At 43.1% G+C, this 27463-nt stretch overlaps 1 protein-coding gene across 1 annotated transcript in view; it reads left to right on the top strand.

The window, feature by feature from the left end:
- The window catches only part of LOC126203939 (nephrin-like), a 183151-nt gene that overhangs the window by 81256 nt on the left and 74432 nt on the right, over positions 1–27463 (top strand). The window contains exons 8-9 of the mRNA XM_049938675.1: positions 12143–12302; positions 25817–26110. Of these exons, the coding sequence (XP_049794632.1) occupies positions 12143–12302; positions 25817–26110 (454 nt within the window). The remainder of the gene's footprint in view (positions 1–12142; positions 12303–25816; positions 26111–27463) is intronic.

Genomic DNA, 27463 nt, shown 5'->3' with positions numbered 1-27463 from the left:
CTCCGCAGTGCCGTATGACTGTTAGCCGCGCGTGCCGTATGCCGCAGTGCATATACCGAAATGAAACTCAGCGACATAAAAATTATTAATTTATTGAACATTCATTTTTACTTACAAATTTTCACATTAAATGTTGAAAGTGTCCCCACTGTTGTTGAATACACAATTCAATTAGTCTAATCATGTTTCCAACATAAGCTGTAACATTTCTTCTGTAACAGAATCAGTGAAAGTAGATATTACAGTTTTCAATTCGTCGATGGATTTTCGACGGTTTTATAGACAGTTGCTTTCGCTGCACCCCAGAAGATAAAGTCCGGTGGTGTTAGGTCAGGCGATCGTGGAGGCCAAAGTCCCTGTGAAATTATGCGATCGCCAAAAACATCAGCAAGCAGTGACATTGAAATGCGAGCTGTATGCGCGGTTGCACCATCTTGTTGAAAATAACCGTTCAGTATCTCACTTAACACAAGTTCTCCAATGAATGGGTGCAGAATATCACTGCAGTATCATTGTGCGTTTATTGTTTCGTTAAAAAATATGCGACCCACAATCCGATGTCTGCAATCAAAACTCCTATTTTCGCAGAATGAAGTGGTCCCTCATGAATACACAATGGATTTGCAGTATTCCACATACGAGAATTTTTTCGAGTTCATGTACCCGGATAAACGAAAGCGCGCCTTACCAATGAAAAACCGTTTCATTAAGAATATCCCTTCTATTTTGTTGAATGAAATTTTCGAACCATTGACAATAATGCAGTCTCTTGTCATGATAGGTATTTTTTAGTTCTTGCATGGCTGTCACTTTGTATGGGAAAAGTTCTAATTTTTTCATTACAGCTGTGTGGGCCGTTCCGACATTAACGTCGATTTCAAGGCCGAGTTTTCTTACTGACTTATTCGAGCTCATGGACAATTTATCGGAAATATCGAGTAGTTTATCCTCAGAAAAAACGCTAGGATGACCACTCTTCGGTGCATCTGTCACTGAACCCGTACTTCGAAATCTGTTAATCAAATCTCGCACAGTATCGCGATATGGGAGTGTTGTCTCCGGGAAAACTCAATTAAATGTTTGACGAACTGCAACTGTGTGTTTACTGCCAGCTTTGAACACCTGTTCGACTAAAAACGCACGTTCTTTAATGGTTAGCATTGTAACAGTGACAAAAACGAAACAAACGAACAAAGGAACCAAATTTAAACGTTCACGTCAACACGTAACGACACACACCAACGACGCTACTGACGCTGGCTGAGATAAACGAAACAGTGGAATGTTGGGAGAGTCCACTTGAAGGGAAGTAACCCAGGCAGGCGAACAATCGTACGGCAAGCGCGGCTAACAATCATACGGCACTGCGGGGAGACTTTTTGAAAACCCCGTACCAATCGTTCACCATCAGCGGATGTGCTCTCACCGTCACTTAGGCAGTTTCCTCACCGACAACCTCCATTTCAGCACCGTTTCGTAGGCCTAAGCTGTTTGAGTTCTTTGCACTTTGAGTAAAGGAAATAATTACAACAACGAAAGCGTAGCCGTCTCTCCCCTAGAATGGTCTGGAATGGACCTGACATTTGACGGTTTTTTCGAATCATTTCAAACAACGGGACACTATACACTAGACATCGGAATCACAGAAAAGATTCGAAAGGTACTTTCCTGTTTTAATCATAAAATCCTGGGCATTCACGGCTACGATATTACTGATTATTTGTGTAATGGGCGCGAAGCCGTGGTCCAAGGAATAATTATTTGTCTGACGTATCATTTTCCAATGCTAGAGACATCAGCAGAGGCTTGAACGACTCAGAAAGCAGTTACAGACTCAAACAAGTTCAGCAAGCCGAACTGTATCCATGTATCCACTTAACGGTCGGTACGTGACGTCATCAGACTGCTGCCTGTGCTATGGTAAGTGAGCGGGGTTCACCTTATGAGAAAGGATTTTCGCATAGATATCGACCGCGTGTACCTGAATGGTGGCAAATCAGACTTGCATCCACTCTGTAATAACAATGATCCGTCAAGTAAGTTCGAAATGCAGTTACACGTCAGGATGGACCATAAGCAACCCAGAAGGTGCTACCAATTAGATAATAATACAGTCGCCAGCCTAATTAGGCATTAACTGAGTTTCTTCCCTGTACAAGTTGGTATATATTCATGCAAAACAACAAATTATAACACTGCATAATATAGTAGAATTTTAGAACCAGAAAACGTATTGAACTGATGGTTTCACGTTCTGTACTGATATGGAAAATCATGAATTCGTAATACTACACTATAATGTTTACTACAAAACTTTGTACTGTCTATTAATCTAATTAAAATCGGGCATAGGTTACCTTAGAAATTGTACATTCATGCCACACACAAAATGTCAATTTTGATAATGATAAAACACTGATAAATTTTGATTTTTATGTAGACTTTAAGTTTTGTTGGTCAGACCAATTTAGAACACTTCACAATTCAAATGAATGAAGGGGGGACCCTGAAACTGTTGTGATCGCTGTATTTAAAAAGAAATGAGAACAGAATTTGGTATTCATTCAAGATTTCCAGTATATAAGTTACTACTCTTTTCATCTTATTTACTGCTCGTTTAAATGCCTTTAAATCTGTCTCGAAATAATAAACTTCATTACTATATCAATACTAAAGTTATCTTTCGACTTTGTTAGACCTTCGCTATTCATTTACTATTTCATTAACAAAACATTTCTTTAAACACCATTCTAATATGGCTCGTTCTGCAGATAACTATTATTAAGACAATTTTTAATTTTCATTTCGGGACACTCGGATTGCACAACGTTTGGAAAGGACCCTGTCTAGGTTAGTTGTGAGAATAATTAAATGATGGAAAAGTTCTGGTAAAATTTAGGTTATTATTGCACCAAACAAACACAGTTCACTCTCTGATCCATACGAATACAGTACTAAAAGTTTCAATCTGCTAGTATCGATGCGGCGGTTGGCGAGCGGCAAGATGGCGAGGCACAGAGCACACATACAACCACGGCACTTTAATTCATCTTAGCGTCACAATACTTTTCCATTTTCTGTCTATGGAATTTTGTCATTTTGTGTGGGCGTTGTAACGGCATACCCGAGGCTCAGTGAAGCTATGCCTTCCAGGAGAGCCTCCTCGCTCCAGAAGGTGTTGTTCAGACCAACGCCAAACTCCAACTACTACTGTCCCCGTTGTGCCGTGCAGTGCCCGCCGCATTTTCCCGCGCTCTCCTGCCATCCACCTTTTACCGCTCCCTGACAGACCGTGAATTCACCCGAGGTTTTGCATTCTACATATCCTAACACATTGCCTACGTATGGACCAGACGCACAGTTACAATTTTAAACATCTTACAAAAGTTTCAACATTTGTTACATTTCAATTCTATTACAATATTACTTGACATTTGTCATAAACATTAATATTCACATTGAAACTTATTTACACTTTTCTTAACATAATGTCGTGAAACAAAAAGAAATGAAATCAGAACATGAATGACACAGGTTTATCGTAAAATCAGATGAAAAGAATTACTTATACGTACAATAGTACAGAGTCGTTGTTGTTACACGGTTTACGTAGCCCTCAAAGTGGTGTCTGCAACGGATGTGCGTTCCAAGCAGAGAGCTCTCATTGAGTTTCTTTTGGCGGAAAACCAGATCATCGCTGATATTCCTAGATGCTTGCAGAATGTCTACAGAGACGTGCCAGTGAAGAAAATCCCGGCGAGTCATTGGGCAAGGTATCTGTCACCACCACAAGAAGGTCGCGCAAACGAGTCCGATCTCCCGCGCGCCGGCCGGCCGCGCACAGCTGTGACTCCTGCAGTGTAGCAACGTGCGGACACTCTCATTCGAGCTGATCGACGGATCACAATCAAACAACTCGCCGCTCAACTGGAAGTCTGTTGGTAGTGGTAACACACTTATCCACGAGTTGGTTTCCTCTTCACCTAACTGAAGACCACAGAGAGCAACGAGGAACCATCTGTACGAAACTGCCGGTGCGTTACGAGGGTGATCATGACAATTTTTTGTCCAACGTTGTCACAGGCTTTGGAAATTGAGTTCATCACTTCGAACGGCAAACAAAACGGCGATCCGTGGAGTGGCGCGACACCACCTCCCCTCCGACGAAAAAGTTCAAATCCGCACCGTCAACCTGTAAAGCCATGCCGACTGTCTTCTGGCACTCTGAAGGGGTTATTCTGTTTAACGTCCTCCCTCGGGGTGCAACGATGCGATCAAGTCTGACGTGTATTGTGCTGAAACTGAAGATACGACTCGAGCGTGTTCGACACCACAAAAAGCCAAACAAAATTCTCCATCTCCATGACAACGCAAGGCTTACACAAGTCTGTGCAGCCAAGAGGAGTTCACAAAACGCCGTTGGACTGTTCTTCCTCATTCATCCTACAGCCCAGATCTCGCATTTTTCGACTTCCATCAGCTGGGTCAGATGAAGGGAGCACTTGTCAATGTGGACGGCACTCTTGGTGCTTCGACATCTTCTGCGAAGGGTAAAAAGAACGAAACAAGAGGAGTAGGTAAAACTACTCAATTTGTTCTTATTAATGGACCTACTTTATTTTGTGGTGCGAGGTTAAATTTTTCCTTAATGAAAGTTTCTTCTTCCTCCAGTTTGGGTAACGGATGGTTAACTGTAGCTTTCGTTGCTTGCAACAATGCAGGAAGAGCCGGTTTGGAATCCTTTGAAACTCGGGAAATCTTAGCTTACCGTACTATACCTGTTTCTGAAATTATTATTGCTAGCGAGGGTTCCTACCTTTTACCTCACGGGAGTTTGTCTTTGTCTTGTCGTAGACGTATGAAGATAAATTCTGATTCTAGCGTTCACTTATGGGTGAAGGCGAGTGGTCCTTCTTCTTTGGAAGATTGTCGCATTGTGGGTGATTGTACTTTATACAATCATTGAAAGCAGTTCTCAACAAGCGGAATGGGGATGTGGGTTACTGATACAGCAAGATGTAGGCTCCGATGTTGACTAGTAGAATGGCATGCAGGCATACAAGCTCTCCCAGGAAGGTGGCGTAAGGTCATCGCATTGAATGGAGAGTAAAGAAAAAAATGTGTTGCATCACTTATTGAACGTCCTTCGTACGGAACTGATACACTTTCTAAACCAACAATCAAGGTGCGCGAATGTCTAAACACTGCAAACGACTTACGCCCTCCGCTTGCCATAGCAGCAGTATATAAAATCCCTTGTACTTGCTGCCTAGTGTACATAGGAACTACAAAAAGAAGTTTTAACATCCGCGTCAAGGAAGAGCTAATGACGCCTAGCCAAGACAGATAATTAGCAGTAGCAGATCATGCACTAGCACCGGAAAACCAACCAGTTCGTTTCTCTGACATTGTAGTTTTAGCAAGATCTAATCACTACTGCGCTAAGTTATACACAGAGGTCTTAGAAATACAATACCACCAAAACAATTCCAAAAGAAGAGACATTGTGGGCGCTTGTGTTAAATAAAACAAACAGCACCAACTCTTTCCCACTACTAGCACCATATCATACACTATGTGATCAAAAGTATCCGCACGCCCCAAAAATATACGTTTTTCAAATTAGGTTCATTGTGCTGCCACTTACTGCCAGGTACGCCATATCAGCGACCTCGGTAGTCATCGGATATCGTGAGAAAGCAGAATGGGGTGCTCCGTGGAACTCGCGGACTTCGAACGTGGCCAAGTGACTGGGTGTCACTTGTGTCATACGTCTGTAAGCGAGATTTCCACACTCGTAAAAATCAATAGGTCCACTGTTTTCGATGTAATAGTGAAGTGGAAACGTGAAGGAACACTTACAGCACAAAAGGCCAACCTCGTCTGTTGACTGACAGAGACCGCCGACAGTTGAAGAGGGTCGTAATGTGTAATAGGCACACATCTATCCAGACTACCACACAGGAACTCCAAACTACATCAGGATCCGCTGCTAGAACTATGACAGGTAGGCGAGAGGTGGGAAAACACTTAAATCTCATGGTCGAGCGGCTGCTCATAAGCAGGTAAATGCCAAACGACGCCTCGCTTGGTGTAAGGAACGTAAACACTGGACTATTGAACAGTGGAAAAACCTGTATGGAGTAACGAACCACTATACACAGTTTGACGATCCGATGGCAGGGTGTGGGTATGGCGAATGCCTGCCCAGTGAGCGTCATCCGCCAGCGTGTGTGGTCGCAACAGTAAAATTCGGAAGCGGTGGTGTTATGGTGTGGTTGTGTTTTTCATGGAGAGGGCTTGGACCCCTTGTTGCGTTGCGTGGAACTATCACAGCACAGGCCTACATTAATGTTTTAATCACCCTCTTGCTTCCCACTGTTGAATAGCAAGTCAGGGATGGCGATTGCAACTTTCAATACGACCGAGCACCTATTCATAGTGCACGGCCTGTGGCGGAGTGGTTACATGACAATAACATCCCTGTAGTGGACTGACCTGCACGGAGTCCTCACCTGAACCCTATAGAACACCTTTGGGATGTTTTGGAACGCCGACTTCGTGCCAGGTCTCGCCGACCGACATCGATACTTCCCCTCTGTGCAGAACTCCGTGAAAGATGGGCTGCCATTTCCCAAGAAACCTTCCAGCACCTGATTGAACGTATGCCTGCGAGAGTGGAAGCTGTCATCAAGGCTTTGGGTGGGCCAACACCATACTGAATTCCAGCATTACCGATGGACGGTGCCACAAACTTGTAAGCCATTTTCAGCCTGGTGTCCGGATACTTTTGATCACATGGTGTACGTCGGGTCGGCGCGACTCCACGTGATGACGTCACGAGCCGACCGTTGCATGGATACGTAAAAGCAGTCCTACTTGCTCAGTTTGTTTTAAGGTAATAACAGTTTTCTGAATCGTGAAAGCCTCTAATGATGTCTCCAGCATTGGAAGATGAAATATTGGGCAGATAATTTTAATATCAGTAATACAAATATCTGTCGTATGTTCTGTTTTATTTGCTTTACTTCCAGAGAAATGACAGAATACATACGAAAGACTTTTTTCTAGATTGAAAAATAAGTTGCCTGGGTGGTAACCGAAAACTGCAGTGCTACAATTAAAGCTACGAAAATGGCGTTCACAGAAACATCTCTTTGTGGTTGCAATTTTCACTTCGATCAGTATATGTGAAAGAAAACACAGAACAAGAATTAAGAAGTCCGATTGTTTCGTCGCCTGTTTGCTGCAGTGGCACATCTTCCACAAAGCAGTGTTGATGATATGTGGATGATTATAATGAAGGAAACGCCCAGTGTAGAAATGGTCTTGAAATTCTCAGGTTAAATGGTGAATCAACGAATGGAAAAGTGTAGAATACCAATTGAACGTGCAATGTTTCTAAACAGCGGCACAGGACCACGACTGCTGTAGAAGGTTGCCATAGGAAGCTAAACTCCTAGCAAGGGAACCTCCCCATCGCACCCCCCTCAGATTTAGTTATAAATTGACACAGTGGATAGGCCTTGAAAAACTGAACACAGATCAATCGAGAAAACAGGAAGAAGTTGTGTGAAACTATGAAAAAATAAGCAAAATATACAAACTGAGTAGTCCATGTGCAAGATAAGCAACACAAAGGACAATGTTAGCTGGTGAGCGCCGTGGTCTCGTGGTTAGAGTGAGAAACTGCGAAACGAAAGGTCCGTGGTTCGAGTCCTCCCTCGAGTGAAAATTTTACTTTCTTTATTTTCGCAAAGTTACGATCTGTCCGTTCATTCATTGACGTCTCTGTTCACTGTAATAATTTTAGTGTCTGTATTTTGCGACCGCACCGCAAAACCGTGCGGTTAGTAGACGAAAGGACGTGCCTCTCCAATAGGAACCGAAAACATTTGATCGCAAGGTCATAGGTCAACCGATTCCTCCACAGGAAAAGACGTCTGATATATTCTTTACGACACTGGTGACGGCATGTGCGTCACATGACAGGAATATGTTGTCGACCCACCTAACTTGCACACTTGGCGAATGGGTAAAAAGATTCTTCTACCTTGCCTGATTTAGGTTTTGTTGTGGATGTGATAATCACTCAAAAAAAAGTGATGAAAACATAAGAGTTTGTCACATAAACTGCATCAAATGAATGCAACAGTTTCAGAGTCGCACAGTTTTCCCTGTGCTCTGTCAAAACATATGTTTTTTACGTTTTGAAATGTTTCCGTGCGTAGACCGTCAAATTCTGTATATGTCCAAGCAAATCTGAACATGTCCTGGAATTTTGGAGAGCGAAGTTGATTATGTGTGAGTGCCTGAACTTTGATAATTATCTGAAAATAACAAATTAAAATTTTCACCCGAGAGTAGATTTGAACTAAGGACCTGTCGTTCGACAGCTGCTCACGCTAACCACGGGACCACGGCACTCGCAAGCCAACAGTCTCCTTGATGTTGCCTACCTTGCGCATGGACTACTCAGTTTGTATATTTTGCTTATTTTTTTCATAGTTCCACACAACTTCTTCCTGTTTTCTCGATTGATCTGTGTTCAGTTTTTCAAGGCCTATCCCTGTGCCAACTTATAACTAAATCTGAGGGGGGTGCGGTGGGGAGGTTCCCTTGTAAGTAAATCAAAAACATCCGAACGTACACTTTCTGATTAATTAGCTGATGTAGGAAGCGGGAAATGCTATAATTAAAATTAAAAAATATTCCATTGGTCTGCCTCTCCCACAAAAGAAGGAAAATTACGTAGATTTTGACAAAAGGTTAAAAGACATTATCAGAATATGTAACGACTTGAGGGGTTTAAAAAGATTCTTAAAATTTATGGCTTTCTCTCAAAACAATTGAATGAAAAATACAAATTCATAAAATAAGACAAGAAGTTAAATCATTTACTGCAGTGATGTAGAAAGGAAAAAAATGTAAAAATAAAAAGACAACAAAATGTAAGAAATAAAAAAGTAAAAATAAAAATCATTTAAACATGCCTAGGTACCATGTGCGTAGCTCATCCTGAGCCTGAATGAAATGTGGAGGAATGTTATTACAAAACGCCCCCGTCCACCCTCCCACTCTTGTGGCTTCCTTTGACGGCTGGAACATCTACGGCTGATCGTCTATGGCAGGAAATACTAAGCTGACGTCATGAGTCGCAAAGCCCACGATCGGGAAGCCCACGACGCCGGATCGCGTGTAAAATCGTGGACAAGGCACACAGAAATGGTGGGACATTTAAATTTACCTATTTTTGCTGAAAGCACAACGGGGAAATTTTATACGAATGACAGCTCTATTGTTACCTTTATTAAATTTTATACTCAGCTTATATACCATTTAGGAGACTTAACAGTCATGTTCTCCATCTGCAACAAAAGTGTGGTATCCACACAGCCTATTCAAGTCAAGGGGTTTCACAGACGTTGTATATAATGTGTCTCAATACCGTCAATTTAGCCTTAGAGTTTCAGATTTGTTTGTGGAAACGTTATCTCTGTATTCCTGATCAACGAAACTTCCTTTATTCCTCAACCGAAACATATATGTAGTGGAAGTTTTAAAAATACATCTGAGTAATAATCACAATTATGGCATATTAAGCCTATGTCGTTAGCTATTCTTAGACAGACTTTGGTTCCTTATCACAACTATTATTTAATTTGAAACGTAAAATCGTTTCCTTTTTTCCTTCATTTTCGTTGAGTAGCCCGTCATCAAACGCTGTTTGGAAATGCTGTCGAGAATACATAAAAATTAATTTCAGATGTGCCTTACTTAAGACGTCCGTCAAGGAAAGTGAAATTTTTTTACTGGTGTGCACAACTTAAGGACAAAAGTAACTTGTCCATGATGCGTCACTTGCAGTTGTACCCCTGTAACCGTCACATGCATTTGTTTGGCCTTTCTTAAAAATAGAAATTACTTCGACCGTTTTCCAACCATAAGGGATTTTAAAGTTTCACCAGCATTCATCGAATGAACGTAACTGTTCGCAGAGTACTCCATACTTTAAAAGTTCAGCATTTATTGCATCTGGGCCACAATTTTTGCAGGTCTTCAGTATTTTCAGAACCTGTGGAATCTCCTCTAAGGATACCGAATCAGCTGTATTGTTATAATCAGGCATTCTGTATTCTGTATAATTAGGCAGTCTGTATTCACTGCAGCAGTTTCACGATACAATAAACTCTTGTTATGTTGCATCCATTGTTTTTCATTAATTGCATTAACTCCAGCATTGCCTCTTTCTGACTGATTTAATTTCTTTAATACTTCCTTTGCAAAGTTCTTTTTTACAAGTGTAACATGTTCGATATTTGTCATTAATTTGTCCGAAGAGTCTTGATGTGCTTTTCGTTGGATCTGTTTAGCACGGTTCCACTTTTCGTCAAGGCGACGTCAGAAACTCCACCATGGCTCAGAAGAGGGTCAAAAATGTGCTATAAGGATGGTGAAGAGGCTGTGAAGGAAAAAAATAGGCTTATCAACTCCTGCTGCAAAAGAGAAAACAATAAACAGAGCTCTGTTGATGGGGAGCGGGACGTGTTGTGGCGTGGAGAGTTGGGGAGCGGTAGTGGAGCGAGGAGGATGGTGTAAGGAGAGCACTTGCGCAAGCGCCTTGGGCACGGGGTCCGGCGAATGGTTGCCGGGCGTATTTGTGGCCGGATTTGAGTCCATGGCTGACTTAGAGGGCGGTCTTCGTCGACAGCCCGGCGAGCCAGCTCTGGGGTGTGTCACACCGATGAGAGAGTTGAGGCCAGTTTCGTCGCGCTGAATTCTGGGCCCCCTTTCGAACTGGCAAGCTTCGGCTTCGATTCGTGAACTTTCGTTAAGTTTTGGATTTTGAAGTCTGACCTGTTATTTTGATATTGATACCTATAGGTCTGTTGCGATCATTGCGATTTCTTAGCTGATTTATTTCACCGCCAGTTGGTTCCTTGAATTGCTTGAGTTGTGCCTGTCGTTTGCTTTTCCTGAGTCGATTCTGGCCTTGATTGTTTGTTAACAGGACACCTTAAATTTTGTGAGCCGATGGTGTTTCCTGAGCCGGAAAGATAACGTGTTTCTTCTATGCTGTGGTTGCATCTCCCCCCCGCCCCCTCACCAGCACCAGCACCACACCCTTCGCCCACCCCGTCGTCACGCGGTACCTAGATGGTTGGGTTTTAGCCAACCTCCCTGCCAAACGTCTTCGAACACCAGATAAGAACATTTATTTTGTAACACGGCTTAGTGCCGGTTTCGAGATACTGGAGACGTCATCCCTCTGTTAATTACATTGGCTTAGGAGGTGCCTGCGTCTCAAAATTGGCAATTTCTAAGGCTATGTAATTGGGTTTGGCAGCCTAGTTTTATTTCGGGCATTTCGCCGTCGTCGTGGAAGCGGTATCTTGCAGTGACGCGGGTATACCGTTTGACTAGTTGTTGTTGCTTTCACGTACTTAACCTAGCTGTCTTAAATTTCTTTTGCCGCTCTGCACCCAAAGAAAATGGCCTTGGAAGGCCGGATCTCTCGTTGTAACCTTTCTTGCCCTTCCTGTTTGGTGTAGTCTCGTATTCCTCGCGTATAAGCCTTCTGGTGCACCCCTTAAGAGGAGGTAATTCAAACTCTTGATTACCTAACTGAAGCAGTTATTTATCAAGGTCTATCTGTTTTGTTGCCCTATTGCTGAGCTCTGATATCTCACTAATTTGTGATGTAAGTAACTGAAATTGCGACTGCCAAAGGCCTCCCTGTTTCAGAGTAATTTATGTCAGTAAGGTAGTAACAGAAAATGAAACATGATGGCCCATGGGCCTAACCTTTCGTCTTACATCCCTTTATCCATAATTGTAGGTTTCTTCTCCTTCTTCTTAACTTTTTCTTCTTACCAAATACTTCAAAGGCTGGACTTGGTAGACAGTCTTTTATATTGTCCGCTCTTTGTTTTGTTATTTACTTCACAAATTACGCACTACAGCCCTGGTACGTGTTGTCTCAGCTTGCTGCTGCTGTGTGTGTGAGAGAGAGAGGGTAGAGTATGTGAGTATGTGGTGTGTGTGACGTGTGCCAGGGCTCGCCGCTGGAGCACCGGCCGGCATCTGGGGTGATCGTGAGCAACCAGAGCGGTGAGTATGTGGTGTGTGTGACGTGTGCCAGGGCTCGCCGCTGGAGCACCGGCCGCCATCTGGGGTGATCGTGAGCAACCAGAGCCTGGCCTTACAGCGGGTGCGACGGCAGAGCGCCGGGCGGTACGTGTGCGCCGCCGCCAACACGCAGGGGGAGGCCGCCTCGCAGGAGCTGCACTTCCGCGTCAAGTGTGAGTACTCCCAGTCACCCACCATCACGCAGTGTACCACACCGTGTGCCGTGTGCGTGGCTTCTAGACGCCGTACAAACAGGTTCGGTGTGCAGAGAGAGAGGAGACTACAAAACAGTTGCTATCAACACATCTCCACAAATGAACAGCGAGTCTTGTAGTTTTACTTCCCGTATTACCTACGAACATCATAACATTTATTTCTGAATTACCTCCAGATGATCACATTGGACGAGACATTATTAAAGAAAGCGTGCAATAAGGACTATTGCCGGCCGAAGTGGCCGCGCGGATCTGGCGCTGCAGTCTGGAACCGCGAGACCGCTACGGTCGCAGGTTCGAATCCTGTCTCGGGCATGGATGTGTGTGATGTCCTTAGGTTAGTTAGGTTTAACTAGTTCTAAGTTCTAGGGGACTAATGACCTCAGAAGTTGAGTCCCATAGTGCTCAGAACCATTTGAACCAATAAGGACTATTATTGTAAGTGAATCTGTAACATGCGTAACAATTATTCTGTACTTGGAATTTTTTCTCGGCATCTTGAAGACTATTTCCTGAAAATGTTTGGCCTCATTGTCTTAGATCCATTGCCTCTTGATTGCGTTAATTGAACACCGTTTTAACTGATTCCCTTAACATTCATTTTTTCACCAAAAAATTATTTCTAAAAGAAATCACAGATTATATAGGGCATTCGGAAATTCCCGTTACAAACTTGTAAGGCTTGTACAGGGGAGTGAGGACAAGGGTGTTTCAAAAGGACTTTAAACTTTAAAAATTCATGTAAATTTATTGAAATAAGATATACAACTGGGTTTAATGTTAGTTTGTAGGAAAACACATAAAAGTTTTTCCCTTAAGGCTTAAACTAAAGATGTTGTATGTAGCTTCCGTTGGTTATCCTGCACACATCCCATAGGAAGTCAATTTCTTCCCAAACTCGCAGTAGCATTGCCGGTGTAACTTGCTCAGTGGCGGCGTAAATTCTTGCTCTAAGTTCAGGTAGAGAAGACGGCACATGAGGTACAATCACGAGATCCTTGATGAATCCCCGTTAAAAAAAAAAATCTATTGGTGACAGGTCTGGGGAAGGTGGGGTCCACTCAACCGGCGCATCACAACCGTTGACCTGGAAAGCGGTGACTGAGAAAATCCCAGACGTCAGCCAGGTAGTGGAGTAGTGCTTCATCTTGTATGAAATAAACATTTCGCTCTGTGGTATCAAAAATTGTTGTAACATATCCAGGTACGAAGTCGTCAGATGTGCATGGACGACCTGATGATTTTCCATATGTTACCGAGCACACTGTTTCGACGAAACATTTATGCCACTCATAAACTGTAGGTCTACTAGGAGCATCCCTAGCGTACTTGGTACGGAAATTACGCTGAACTGTTGTCGACGCCTTCGACTCTTCAAGCCAAAACACACAGATACCACACTCGGGTCCAGTGAAGGCAGCCGTCTTTAACGCAACTGCCGCTAGCGCTCCTTACGGTGCGATTCGGCACTAGCGATCTACGCGAGACAAAACTTGATGTATATCCCTACAAATTGACGTTATAATAACCTCTGTAGGTACTATTAATTAATGTATATGAATTTTCAAAGTTGTAAAGTCCTTTTTGAAACACCCTATATTTTGAATAGAAACGCATGTCCGGAAACGTGATCCAATGACGCTACACATAGTCGAAATTATACACACCGGCGTCTGGAAATGTATGTGTACATAGCGTGATTCCGTGACGATGTTACAAATGGATGATGGAGGAGGATAAATGTATCAATTTGACGTAAGGTCCCCTGTAACAGAAACGAAAGAGTCGGAAGTACAAGCGAAAATCGTTCTGATACATCTGGCAGTGGAATACCTGTATCGCTACTGTTGTTGCTACGTTTGTAAGGTAATTAACTTTCAGAGGTCGTAGAATGGGCTAAAACAGGATAATAATGTGCAGTAAACATGGACTCTTAAGTGCATACCGTAAGGGCTAGGAGCCTTTGTTCAACAGAGGTCGTATGTTTCACAATTGTGAAGATGAAAAAGTGCTCATAGACCTTAGGGTATGCACATTAGAGCCCATGTTTACTGGACATCTTTGTCTCGTTTTGGTCCATTCTACGACCTCTGAAAATTGCTTACCTTAGCAATAACAGTAGCAGTACATAAATAACATGTCAAATGTATCAGAACTATTCCCCCTTGTACTTCAGACTCTTTCGTTTCCGTTACAGGGACCCTTACCTCAAATTGATACATTTATCCTCCTCCATTACCCTGGAAACTCTTTAACTTCATCAAGGAAGCATCCTATATGCAGATACATTTACAGATGCCGGTGTCTATAATTTCGACGCACTGTAGAACTGATGAACAAACACGATACAACCTTCATTTGACGCAGGCAACTGAAGTACAAATTGCGCGTCTGAAATCAGAATTATATCTGACACACCAACTGGGGTGTTTTGAGTCCTTATATAGTTCAATCTTTGACGTGTGAAATTTCTAGAACATAGTAGTTTGCTAAGTATAATATTTTTATAATATTTTCTAATGACAACATCAATTTTCACAAAATCATATAGTTTCTGAATTTATATTTTGGTGTCACAAAACGGTGGTATATATACTTTAAATTAATTTCAAATTTATGACTGAAACTTCTGAAAGATAAAACTTATGACTTTTTGTTTACATAATGATCTCTTGTGATTTCTCTTTAAACAAAATGTGTTTGTTCACAAAAATTAGCTACGTTCTCACAGTCTGAAAACAAATGTTGAACTACCCACTAACAAGTAGATGGTAAAGAAATCTGCCATATTTGTAAAATAGTTGTATTGATCGAAGTCTTGCACGACAGAAGTCGCTGTAAACTACCAAGGTTGCGGGTTATTAGCACCATCACCAGCAGTACTACGACGTCATGTCCACGCCCAAACAATTATTAGGCAAATATCTACCGTAGGTGGACCGTCAAACATCATCCCAAACTGTGGCTGCAAAGAGCCCCAACTTTCAACTGCGGCCCGGGAAAATGCCTTTTGTCGCAAAATTGACACCGGAAATATATGAAGTCGAATGCTGATACGGCATTCCTGCGTGAGCCCTGTGGCTACGACAGGCGGATAAAAATTGACTGAGTAACAAATTTAAATCCTAATCACCACGAATAAAAGTTTTATAATTTCTTCAGTTTCTATGTCATTCATTACTATATTGTTTAAACGAACAGTAGTCTTTAATATTATATCCTCATTTATCCTTCTGTCTTTCAAAATGAAATATTAATGAGACGATGAACTATGCAAATCAATAACTAAAAGTAATGCTTACGTTAATTACTGTCAATTCTAAATTATGTGTTTGCTGTATGTGGTTAAATGTACTAACAAAAAACTGTATTTAGTGATAAATAAAATACCTGGTACGGAACACTTCATCTGCATATATATGACTACTCTGCAGTACACGCTTAAGTGTCTGACAGCTGGTTCATCGAACGCAGCATGTATTCACAATGGAGAGAAGTCTTCTGAAGTAAGAGTGATTTCAGGTGTGCCGCAGGGGAGTATCGTAGGCCCGTTGCTATTCACAATATATATATAAATGACCTTGTGGATAACATCGGAAGTTCACTGAGGCGTTTTGGGGATAATGCTATAGTATATCGAGAGAAACAAACGCAGAATAATTTTAATTAAAAAAACGGACAAAGTGTCACTAGAAGCCTTCCTAAGAGACAATCTCCATTCCTTCCGAACTGACTGTGCAAATGTAGACGAGATGTGGCTCAAATTCAAAGATATAGTAGCAACAGCAATTGAGAGATTCATACCTCATAAATTGGTAAGAGATGGAACTGATCCCCAATGGTACACAAAACAGGTCCGAACGCTGTTGCAGAGGCAACGGAAAAAGCATGTAAAGTTCAGAAGAACGCGAAATCCCGAAGATTGGCTAAAATTTACAGACGCGCGAAATTTGGCACGGAACTCAATGCGCGATGCCTTTAATACGATCCACAACGAAACATTGTCTCGAAATTTGGTAGAAAATCCGAAGAAATTCTAGTCGTATGTAAAGTACACAAGTGGCAAGACGCAGTCAATACCTTCGCTGCGCAGTGCCGATGGTACTGTTACCGACGATTGTGCCGCTTAAGCGGAGTTATTGAACGCAGTTTTCCGAAATTCCTTCACCAGGTAAGACTAATGGAATATTCCAGAATTTGAAACACGAACAGCTGCTAGCATGAGTTTCTTAGAAGTAGATACCTTAGGGGTTGCGAAGCAACTCAAATCGCTTAATACGGGCAAGTCTTCAGGTCCAGATTGTATACCGATTAGGTTCCTTTCAGATTACGCTGATACAATAGCTCTCTACTTAGCAATCATATACAACCGCTCGCTCACCGATAGATCTGTACCTACAGATTGGAAAATTGCGCAGGTCGCACCAGTGTTTAAGAAGGGTAGTAGGAGTAATCCATCGAACTATAGACCTATTTCATTGACGTCGGTTTGCAGTAGGGTTTTGGAGCATATACTGCATTCAAACATTATGAATCACCTCGAAAGGAACGATCTATTGATACGTAATCAGCATGATTTCAGAAAACATCGTTCTTGTGCAACGCAGCTAGCTCTTTATTCGCTCGAAGTAATGGCCGCTATCGACAGGGGATCTCAAGTTGATTCCGTATTTCTTGATTTCCGGAAAGCTTTTGACACCGTTCCTCACAAGCGACTTCTAATCAAGCTGCGGCCCTATGGGGTATCGTCTCAATTGTGCGACTGGCCTCGTGATTTCCTGTGAGGAAGGTCGCAGTTCGTAATAATAGACGGCAAATCATCGAGTAAAACTGAAGTGATATCAGGTGTTCCCCAGGGAAGCGTCCTCGGACCTCGGCCGTTCCTGATCTATATAAATGACCGGGTGACAATCTGAGCAGTTCTCTTAGGTTGTTCGCAGATGATGCTGTAATTTACCGTCTAGTAAGGTCATCCGAAGACCAGTATCAGTTGCAAAGCGATTTAGAAAAGATTGCTGTATGGTGTGGCAGGTGGCAGTTGACGCTAAATAACGAAAAGTGTGAGCCGATCAACATGAGTTCCAAAAGAAATCCGTTGGAATTCGATTACTCGATAAACAGTACAGTTCTCAAGGCTGTCAATTCAACTAGGTACCTGGGTGTTAAAATTACGAACAACTTCAGTTGGAAAGACCACATAATATTGTGGCGAAGGCGAGCCAAAGGTTGCGTTTCATTGGCAGGACACTTAGAAGATACAACAAGTCCACTAAAGAGACAGCTTACACTACACTCGTTCGTCCTCTGTTAGAATATTGCTGCGCGGTGGGGGATCCTTACCCGGTGGGATTGACCGAGGACATCGAAAGGGTGCAAAAAAGGGCAGCTCGTCTTGAATTATCACGTAATAGGGGAGAGAGTGTGGCAGATATGATACGCGAGTTGGGATGGAAGTCATTAAAGCAAAGACGTTTTTCGTCGCGGCGAGATCTATTTACGAAATTTCAGTCACCAACTTTCTCTTCCGAATGCGAAAATATTTTGTTGAGCCCAGCCTACATACGTGGGAATGAACATCAAAATAAAATAAGAGAAATCAGAGCTCGAACAGAAAGGTTTAGGTGTTCATTTTTCCCGCGCGCTGTTCGGGAGTGGAATGTTAGAGAGATAGTATGATTGTGGTTCGATGAACCCTCTGCCAAGCACTTAAATGTGAATTGCAGAGTAATCATGTAGATGTAGATGTAGATGTTGTAACATTGGAAAATTGTACTGAAATGCAGGAGGATCTGCAACGAATTGACGCATGGTGCAGGGAATGGCCATTGAATCTCAATGTAGACAAGTGTAATGTGCTGCGAATACATAGAAAGAAAGATCCGTTATCATTTAGCTACAAGAAAGCAGGTCAGCAACTGGAAGCAGTTAATTCCATAAATTATCTGGGAGTAGGCATTAGGAGTGATTTAAAATGGAATGACCATATAAAATTAATCGTCGGTAAAGCAGATGCCACACTGAGATTCATTGAAAAATCCTAAGGAAATGCAGTCCGAAAACAAAGGAAGTAGGTTACAGTACACTTGTTCGCCCACTGCTTGAATACTGCTCACCGGTGTGGGATCCGTACCAGATAGGGTTGATAGAAGAGATAGAGGACATCCAACGGAGAGCAGCGCGCTTCGTTACAGGATCTTTTAGTAATCGCGAAAGCGTTACGGAGATGATAGATAAACTCCAGTGGAAGAGTCTGCAAGAGAGACGCTCAGTAGCTCGGTACGGGCTTTGTTGAAGTTTCGAGAACATACCTTCACCGAGGAGTCAAGCAGTATATTGCTCTCTCCTACGTATATCTCGCGAAGAGTCCATGAGGATAAAATCAGAGAGATTAGAGCCCACACAGAGGGATACCGACAATCTTTGTTTCCACGAACAATACGAGACTGGAATAGAAGGGATGTAGATGTAGATGTAGATGTAGATGTAGATGTAGATGCAGATCGTCAGGTTAGTTCTCTACCGTCCCACTTTCGAACAGAACGTGAAAAAAAAACAAAAAAAAAACGAACACATAACCCTTCCGTAGAAGCTCTGATTTATTTTATTGTAGTGGTCATTTGTCCCTATGTAGGTGGGCGTCAACAAAGTACTTTCGCGTTCGAAGGAGCAAGCTCGTGATTTGAAATTTCGTGAAAATATCTCGCCACTACGAAGAACGCCTTTGTTTTAATGATTACCACCGGAACACGAGTATCATTCCCTTGGACACCCTCGGCCCTATTTCACGATAATACAAAATGGACTGCCCTTCTCTGAACCTTCCCTGTCAACCCTGTCTGATAAGGGTATCATAGTACGCATAAATACTCTAGAAGAGATCGGGCAGAGAAAGAGTAGGCAGTATCTTTAGTAGATACTCTAGAAGAGATCGGGCAGAGAAAGGGTAGGCAGTATCTTTAGTAGATACTCTAGAAGAGATCGGGCAGAGAAAGGGTAGGCAGTATCTTTAGTAGATCTGTTGCATCTTCTAAGTGATTCTTCCAATAAAATGCAGTCTTCAGTTCGCCGTTCCCACAGTTTTTTATCTATGTGGTAGTCCCAATTCATGTTGTTCGTAATTGTATCCCCTAGGGATTTCGTTGTTTTAACAGCCTTAAAATTTTGCGAATTCTTGTTAAGCAGAAATTTAAGGATTCATTTTAGTAATCACGTGGATGGCCTCACACATTTTACTGTTTAGAAGATGTTGTGGAACTGGTACCAGGTTGTCACGTGACCCTCCACCACTGATGGATGGTACGGTGATTAAGTGGTGTGTGTGATTAAGTGGTAAAATGGAAATGAGCGTTTGGCGTCATTGGCCGAGAGGCCCCTTGCGGGGCAGGTTCGGCCGCCTTGGTGCAGGTCTTATTACATTCGACTATGACCAACCCGTTAATGATGTAGCCGATTTATTGATGTATAAATGCCGATTTCCCAATATGTCTACATGGAGTGATACCTCTCTCGCAGCTTTGTAATATGGCGTAAAAGCACAGGTCGTTAACAGGTCCTAACCGACAGGGACCATCTACATTTACATCTGCATGGATACTCTGCAAATCGTATTCAAGTGCCTGGCAGATGGTTCTTCGAACCACCTTCACAATTCTCTATTATTCCAATCTCGTACAGTGCGCGCAAAAAACGAACACCTATATCTTTCCGTGACAACTCTGATTTTCCTTATTTTATCTCGGTAATCATTTCTCCCTGTGTAGGTCGGCGTCAACAAAATATTTTAGCATTCGGAGGAGAAAGATGATGTTTGGAATTTCTTGAGAAGATTCTTCCGCAACGACAAACGCCATTGTTTTAATGATGTCCATCCCAAATCCTGTATCATTCCAGTGACACTTTCTACCCTATTTCGCGATAATACAAAACGTGCTGCACTTCTTTGAAGTTTTTCGATATACTCCTTCAGTCCTATCTGGTAAGGATTCCACACCGCTAAGCAGTATTGTAAAAGAGGACGGACAAGCGTAGTGTAGGCGGTCTCTTTAGTATATCTGTTACACTTTCTAAGTGTCCTGCCGATAAAACGCAGTCTTTGGTTACTCTTCCCCACAGCATTTTCTATTTGTTCCTTCCAATTTAAGTTGTTCGTAATTGTAATTTCTAGGTATATAGTTGAATTTAAGGCTTTAGATTTGACTGATTTATCGTGTAACCGAAGTTTAACGAGTTCCTTTTAGCACTCACGTGGATGACCTCACACTTTTCGTTATTTAGGGTCAACTGCCAATTTTACCACCATACAGATATCATTCATTTTATTCGGAAAATTGCAAATTTTATGAGGTAAAAATACGAAAATGTGAAAAAAAATTTCCCTTCTTACTCCCCTTAAGTCATTTAAGTTGCTTCACTGCTCCGAGGTTATCTACTTCTATGTTACAGATGTTGGCAGCTGTTCTTGATTCGACTTGTTGAATATTACTTCGCCGTCTTTGGTGAAGGAATTTCGGAAGCATGTGTTTAGTAACAGTGCTCTGGCACCATCGTCTTCGATAGTATCTCAATTGCTATCGTGCAGAGAAGGCACTGATTGTGTTCTGCCGCTAGCATACCAGAGGCTAGTGTCGCGTTGGGAGTCGTTCTCAAACTCGACTGCTGCTGTAACAGAATGATCGTCCGTCTCAACGAGTCCCCTAGCGAACATTGCAAAGTGCCTGTTTGCAACACACAGTGCGATTCGGCTACCTCGCGAAAGACAAATACTCACAGCAGTGCAGCTCCAATGGTCCAGGCAACACAGTAGTCGGACAGCAGGTGACTGAAGGCACGTGCTGTGGTCTGAAGATTACCTCGTTTCAAATGATGCAAGGCGTCCAGCTCAACGGCGACCCGATGAGGCGTTTAGACCACACTGTGTGGAAGGCATAGTGAAGGCGATTTTTAAGGGAGTTTTTCGTACCACGACTGGGGCCCATTCATTGAGGGTGCCTCGACCATAAACCAAGATGTTTATTTCAACATTCTCGATGGCAAGTTCAAAGTTTTCATGATGTTCATGCTGTGCCCACTAGAGATGGGCAAACTCGTTCATTCTTGGGAACTAGTTCACTGGTGATCGCTCTTTTTTGGGAACCACTCATTTTTACTCGTTCACCGTTCATTTGTGCTTGGTATATGGTTCTTATGAAATATTGAAAATTAGTAGCATAGGTGACTGAAGATGGAAGGCGCCCTGGAGTACAGAGTTTTTAATCGTAACAGAATTCTCACACCCTTGTGATTTTCGTGATTCTGCACAACCTCTCGTTTAGCCAACTGTAGCGTTATGTGGCTGATCGCAGTGAAATAATATACGGTGGCGCACGAAAAACCGGCCCCGAGTACAGACTGCTCCCCAAGATTTGTTGACCACTACGAGCAGAATAGATAAACATGTAATAATTAGGCAGTGAAGAAATACGTAACAAATAAGCTACTACAAACAATAACTTCGAAACAGTAGATGACAATTGGTAGGCGACAGTGAGCAGTCTAGTACTCGGGGCCGATTTTTCGTGCGCCACCCTGTACCACTGAAATAATATTGTAGAAGTTCTCATATTCTCTTTACAAAATGTAACACCAGATACTCGATTATGGAACGCGGACTTCATTCGGTTGTAAGTCGGATCTACCTTCCATAACAATGAACACACTCTTTTACCTTGGATCAAAAAAAGATGGAAAATGGCCACTCGTGTGTGCCGTGCCGACTTCCTTTCCATGTGTAATAACAAAAAAAATCTTGCCTTTTTACAAGTATTTCTTCTGCTGTTTATGTAAATAGTGAAGTAAGCTGATATGCCGTGTTGTTACCTGTAAAGATGTATTACATACGACGTAATTATGTGTAATTTACGTAATTATAAAATACATTTTAATTACCGGTCATGGACGCTGAATAGAATACGAAAAGAGCCAGAAGTTCAGAGTTCAAAAAAGGTTTGAAACAGATCAAGAATGGGCGTGCCCAGCGAACGAAACGAACAACTCTGTGCTGAACTAACTATGAGCAGTCGGCAGTAGAACTGCAACGAGTGGCCACGCGAAGAAGGACGAGTCCGGCCGAGCGAGACCGAGACCGAGACAGACGGGAGCGGGACCGAGGCTGGAACGAGACCGGCCGACGTGGCGTTGCGCGAACGAGACCGACAGTTTCCCGTTCCCGGGAACTATAAATAGAAAGCCGCGACCGAAGTGACCTATGAAAGACCGTTCCTTAGAATTCGTTCATCGCTCGTTCCGTTGACCTTGATAAACCGTTCCTTTGGTCCCATTTGTTCGCGAACGACCCATCTCTAGTGCCAAGTACCATCTTCCACATGACAAATGTAGAGTTCAAATGGCAGTAGGCGTATCTTCCTGGCTTGACAATCACTGATGGATACTAATGCACTTCAGTTGTCCCGCTAAATCACCTGATCTTAATCCGATCTCAGTGACTGGGACTATCTGAAAAAGTATGTGAAATGTATCAATCAGGATTCCCACCATTTGGTAGTCGTATCTTACTTAGCCATCAAGGGTTGGTTTCAGATAGATATGCCTCATGAAACTAGTAGTCTAGCTACCTCGCCTGATTCGGACCGCCATCGAGGTCAGAGGCGGTGTTACACGGTAGTACTATAACGTCTCCTCAGCGTGACCAGTTCTTCGTTTAATGTGATTACTGATTTCTCTCTCATTACTAAAGGTGATCAGTGGAGCCGTCGTGGGGTGTAGCGGAAGCATCCCCAAGTTGCATCATGAATTGGCTCACTCTTTCGAATGTTCCAGGCTGTAGCCAAATACAATCACACGCTACGCGAACACACAGTGTAACTGTTTGCGTATCACTAAATGGTTGAGCATCGCAACTTCTCAGGTGGCCCACACAAGCAAAAATCGAGGGATTGAAGTCCGATCCAACTCCTGGGGAAACATCATTCAGATGCTGATTAACGGTATCACCGTAGTGAGCTGCTGCTCCATCGTGCATGAGCCACACTACCTGTTATATTGCTGAAGGCACATCTTCCAGCAAAACAGGCTGAATGTTCTGCAGGAATTCCACATGTGTGTGTCCTGTGAGGTGTTGCGGGAAGACGACTGCTTCCAGTAGGTTGCCGCTATTAATCCCAGCCAAAAAATGATGCTAAACCATTGCTAACGTAACAGTTCAGCCATTTTTTCTGTAGCCCAAGGATGACAACTGGATTCGTTGATTATGGTTAATTAATACGACAAAATGTATAATATAGTGTACCAGTACTAATTATTAAGTACTTCATTACACACTGCAAGCTGACATGTACGTCTTTGTTAGTTTCCCTGTGAAGAATCACTTCCTTCTTTAATATTTATTTCACATAGGGGACCTCAGCTATAACACTGCTGAATGTGCGGGCTCTAGCAGAAAGGCACCATATGTACTATAAGAGTTTTTTTTAAGAATCTTCCGGTTTTTTAAATCTTTCACATGGATACAGTTGTAATGTAAATGTGAGTGTAAATGTACACTGAAGCGCAAAGGAAACTGGTATAAGCTTGCGTATTCAAATACAGATATACGTAAACAGGCAGAATACAGCGCTGTGGACAGGAACGCCTACATAAGACTACAAGTGTTTGGCGCAGTTGTTAGATCGGTTACTGGTGCTACAGTGGCAGGTTATCAAGATTTAAGTGAGTTTTAGCATGGAGTTATAGTCGGCGCACGAGCAGTGGGACATAGCTTAGCATCTCTGAGGTAGGGATTTTCCTTTACGACCATTTCACGAGCGTACCATGAATAAAAGGAATCCGGTAAAACATCAAATCTCCAATATCGCTGCGGCCGGAAAAAGATCCTGCAGGAATGGGACCAACGACGACTTAAGAGAATCGTTCAGCGTGACAAAAGTGCAACCCTTCCGCGAATTGCTGGAGATTTCAATGGTGGACCAACAACAAGTGTCAGCGTGCGAACTATTCAACGAAACGTTGTCGATATGGGCTTTCGGAGCCGAAGGCCCACTCGTGTACGCTTGATGACTGCACGACGCAAAGTCTTACGCCTCGCCTGTGCCCGTCAACATCGACATTGGACTGTTGATGACTGAAAACATGTTGTCTGGTCGGACGAGTCCCGTATCAATTTGTATCGAGGGTATGGACATGTACGGGCATGGAAACAACCCTATGAATCCATGGAACCTGCATGTCAGCAGGGCACTGTTCAAGCTTGTGTAGGCTCTGTATTGGTGTCAGGCGTGTGCAATTGGAGTGATATGGGATCCATGATTCGACTCTGACAGGTGACACGTACGTAAGCATCCTGCCTGATCACCTGGATCGATTCACTGCCATTACGACGGACTTGGAAAATTCCAGCAGGGCAGTGCACAGCCCATAAGTCCAGAATTGCTACAGAGTGGCTCCAGGAACACTCTTCTAAGTTTAAACGCTTCCTCTGGCCACAAAAATACCAAGACGTGAACTTTATTCAGCATATCTGGGATGCCTTGCAGCGGGCTGTTCAGAAGATATCTCCACACCCTCGTACTCTCACAGATTTATCGACAGCCGTGCATGTTTCATGGTGTCAATTCCCTCCAGCACTACTTCAGACATTAGTCGAGTCCATGCCACGTCGTGTTGCGGCACTTCTGCGTGTTTGCAGGAGCCCTACATGATATTAGGCAGGTGTACCAGATTCTTTGGCTCGTCAGTGTATGCGTACATCTGGATGTAGGTGCTGGTTCAGATGCATAAGCTGATGCAGAGGGAGACATAGATGCCAATGCAGATGTAGATGTTCTTGGAGGTGTAGATCAGATATAGGTGCTGATGTCAGTAGACATTTAACTGTAGATGTAGACATGGATGAAAATGCTGATGTAGATGTAGATGCAAATGTAGATGTAGGTGCAAATGTAGATGTAGGTGCAAATGTAGATGTAGGTGCAAATTTAGATGTAGGTGCAAATGTAGATGGACATGCAAATGTAGATGTAGATTTAGATGCAAATGTAGATGTAGATTTAGTTGCAGATGCAAATGTAGATCTAGATACAGATGCAAAAGTAGATGCAGATGCAAATGTAGATGTACGTGCAAATGTAGACATAGGTGCATATGTAGATGTAGGTGCATATGTTGATGTAGATTTAGATGCAGATGTAGATGTAGATGCAGATGCAAATGTAGGTGCTAATGTAGATGTAGGTGCAAATGTAGATGTAGGTGCACATGTAGATGTAGGTGAAAATGTAGATGTAGGTGAAAATGTAGATGTAGGTGCAAACATAGATGTAGGTGCAAATGTACATGTAGATTTAGATGCAGATGTAGATTTAAATTAGATCTGGGTAAAAGGTGTAGATGCAGATATATATGCCTGACATCTTGCTGGAAATGCACAGTTTGCCTACGGTGTTTCTAGAGTACACGGAGTCGGTGTGGCGGTGTTGCAGACGCGCCGTACTGCGAGGAGGAGGGCGAGTCGGTGGTGGGCGCGACGCGGCAGGAGACGCTGGAGGTGTGGTGCCGCGTGTCGTGCGACCCGCCGGCGCTCGCCTTCCACTGGCAGTTCAACAGCTCCGGCGAGACGGTCGAGGTGGCAGCGGCGCGCTTCTCCAGCAACGGCAGCGCGTCCCTGCTGCGCTACACGGTGCGCTCCGAGCTCGACTACGGCACGCTGCTGTGCTGGGCGCGCAACGCCGTGGGCGCACAGGCCCGGCCCTGCGTCTTTCAGGTAGTCGCCGCAGGTAAAGCGCGTCCCCGGCTGCCACCACCACAAGGCCCAAGCTCCATCCCCTGTTCCTTTCACTTTCCACAACGCGTTAAATATAGTTTCACAGTGTCGCCTGCCAGGCAAAGTAAGCTATTCTTGTGAACACAGGGCGGGATGGGAAAAAAGCCTTTGTCACTTATAAATTCATATCTATTATTGATAAACATATCACTTTAACAAAGGACATGAAGAATACGTGCCAATTTAAATATGCTCTGGAACTTTCCACTTAAAATTAATCAGTAATTAAGATCAGTGGCACCATATGTTGTTATTGTGGTCTTCAATCCAGAAACTAGTTTGATGCAGCTCTCCATACTACCCTATCCTGTGCAAGCTTCTTCATCTCCCAGTACTTACTGTATCCTACAGCCTTCTGAATCTGCTTAGTGTATTCATCTCTTGGTCTGCCTCTGCGATTTTTACCCTCCACGCTGAACTCCAATGCTAAATTTGTGATCCCTTGATGCCTCAGAACATGTCCTACCAACCGGTCCCTTCTTTTTGTCAAGTTGAGCCACAAACTCCTCTTCTCCCCAATTCTATTCAATACCTCCTCATTAGTTATGTGATCTACCCATCTAATCTTCAGCATTCCTCTGTAGCACCACATTTCGAAAGCTTCTATTCTCTTCTTGTCTAAACTATTTATCGTCCATGTCCATGTTTCACTTCCATACATGACTACACTCCATACAAATTCTTCCAGAAACGACTTCCTGACACTTAAATCTATACTCGATGTTAACAAATTTCTCTTCTTCAGTAACACTGTCCTTGCCGTTATCAGTGTACATTTTATGTCCTCTCTACTTCGATCATCATCAGTTATTTTGCTGCCGAAATAGCAAGACTCATCTACTACTTTGCCGGCTGCGGTAGCCGAGCGGTTCTAGGCGCTCAGTCCGGAACCGCGCGACTGCTACGGTCGCAGGTTCGAATCCTGCCTCGTGCGTGGATGTGTGTGATGTCCTTAGGTTAGTTAGGTTTAAGTAGTTCTAAGTTCTGGGGGACTGATGACCTCAGATGTTAAGTCCCATAGTGCTCAGAGCCATTTGAACCATTTGAATCATCTACTACTTTAAGTGTCTCATTTCCTAATCTACGAGGGTATTTCGGAAAGTAAAGATACACCGTATGCCAGAGGAACAGAAGAGTTTTGGCGAGCAAGTTGGCAACACTGGTGTTAACCTTGAACCGTTAGCTTTCTCCTCGCGGTCGTTCGGCAGTTGAACGTTGCTTCTGGTTGGAGTAGGTCGTGTTTAAAATGGCTGCCCCGATTCAGAATCCCGCCAAATGCGAAGTGTGCTCCATCATATGTTTTCTT

This window comes from Schistocerca nitens, chromosome 1 (assembly GCF_023898315.1).
Source record: "Schistocerca nitens isolate TAMUIC-IGC-003100 chromosome 1, iqSchNite1.1, whole genome shotgun sequence".
In the NCBI taxonomy this organism is placed as follows: Eukaryota; Metazoa; Arthropoda; class Insecta; order Orthoptera; family Acrididae; genus Schistocerca; species Schistocerca nitens.
This window is presented reverse-complemented; position numbering and strand designations above follow the sequence as displayed.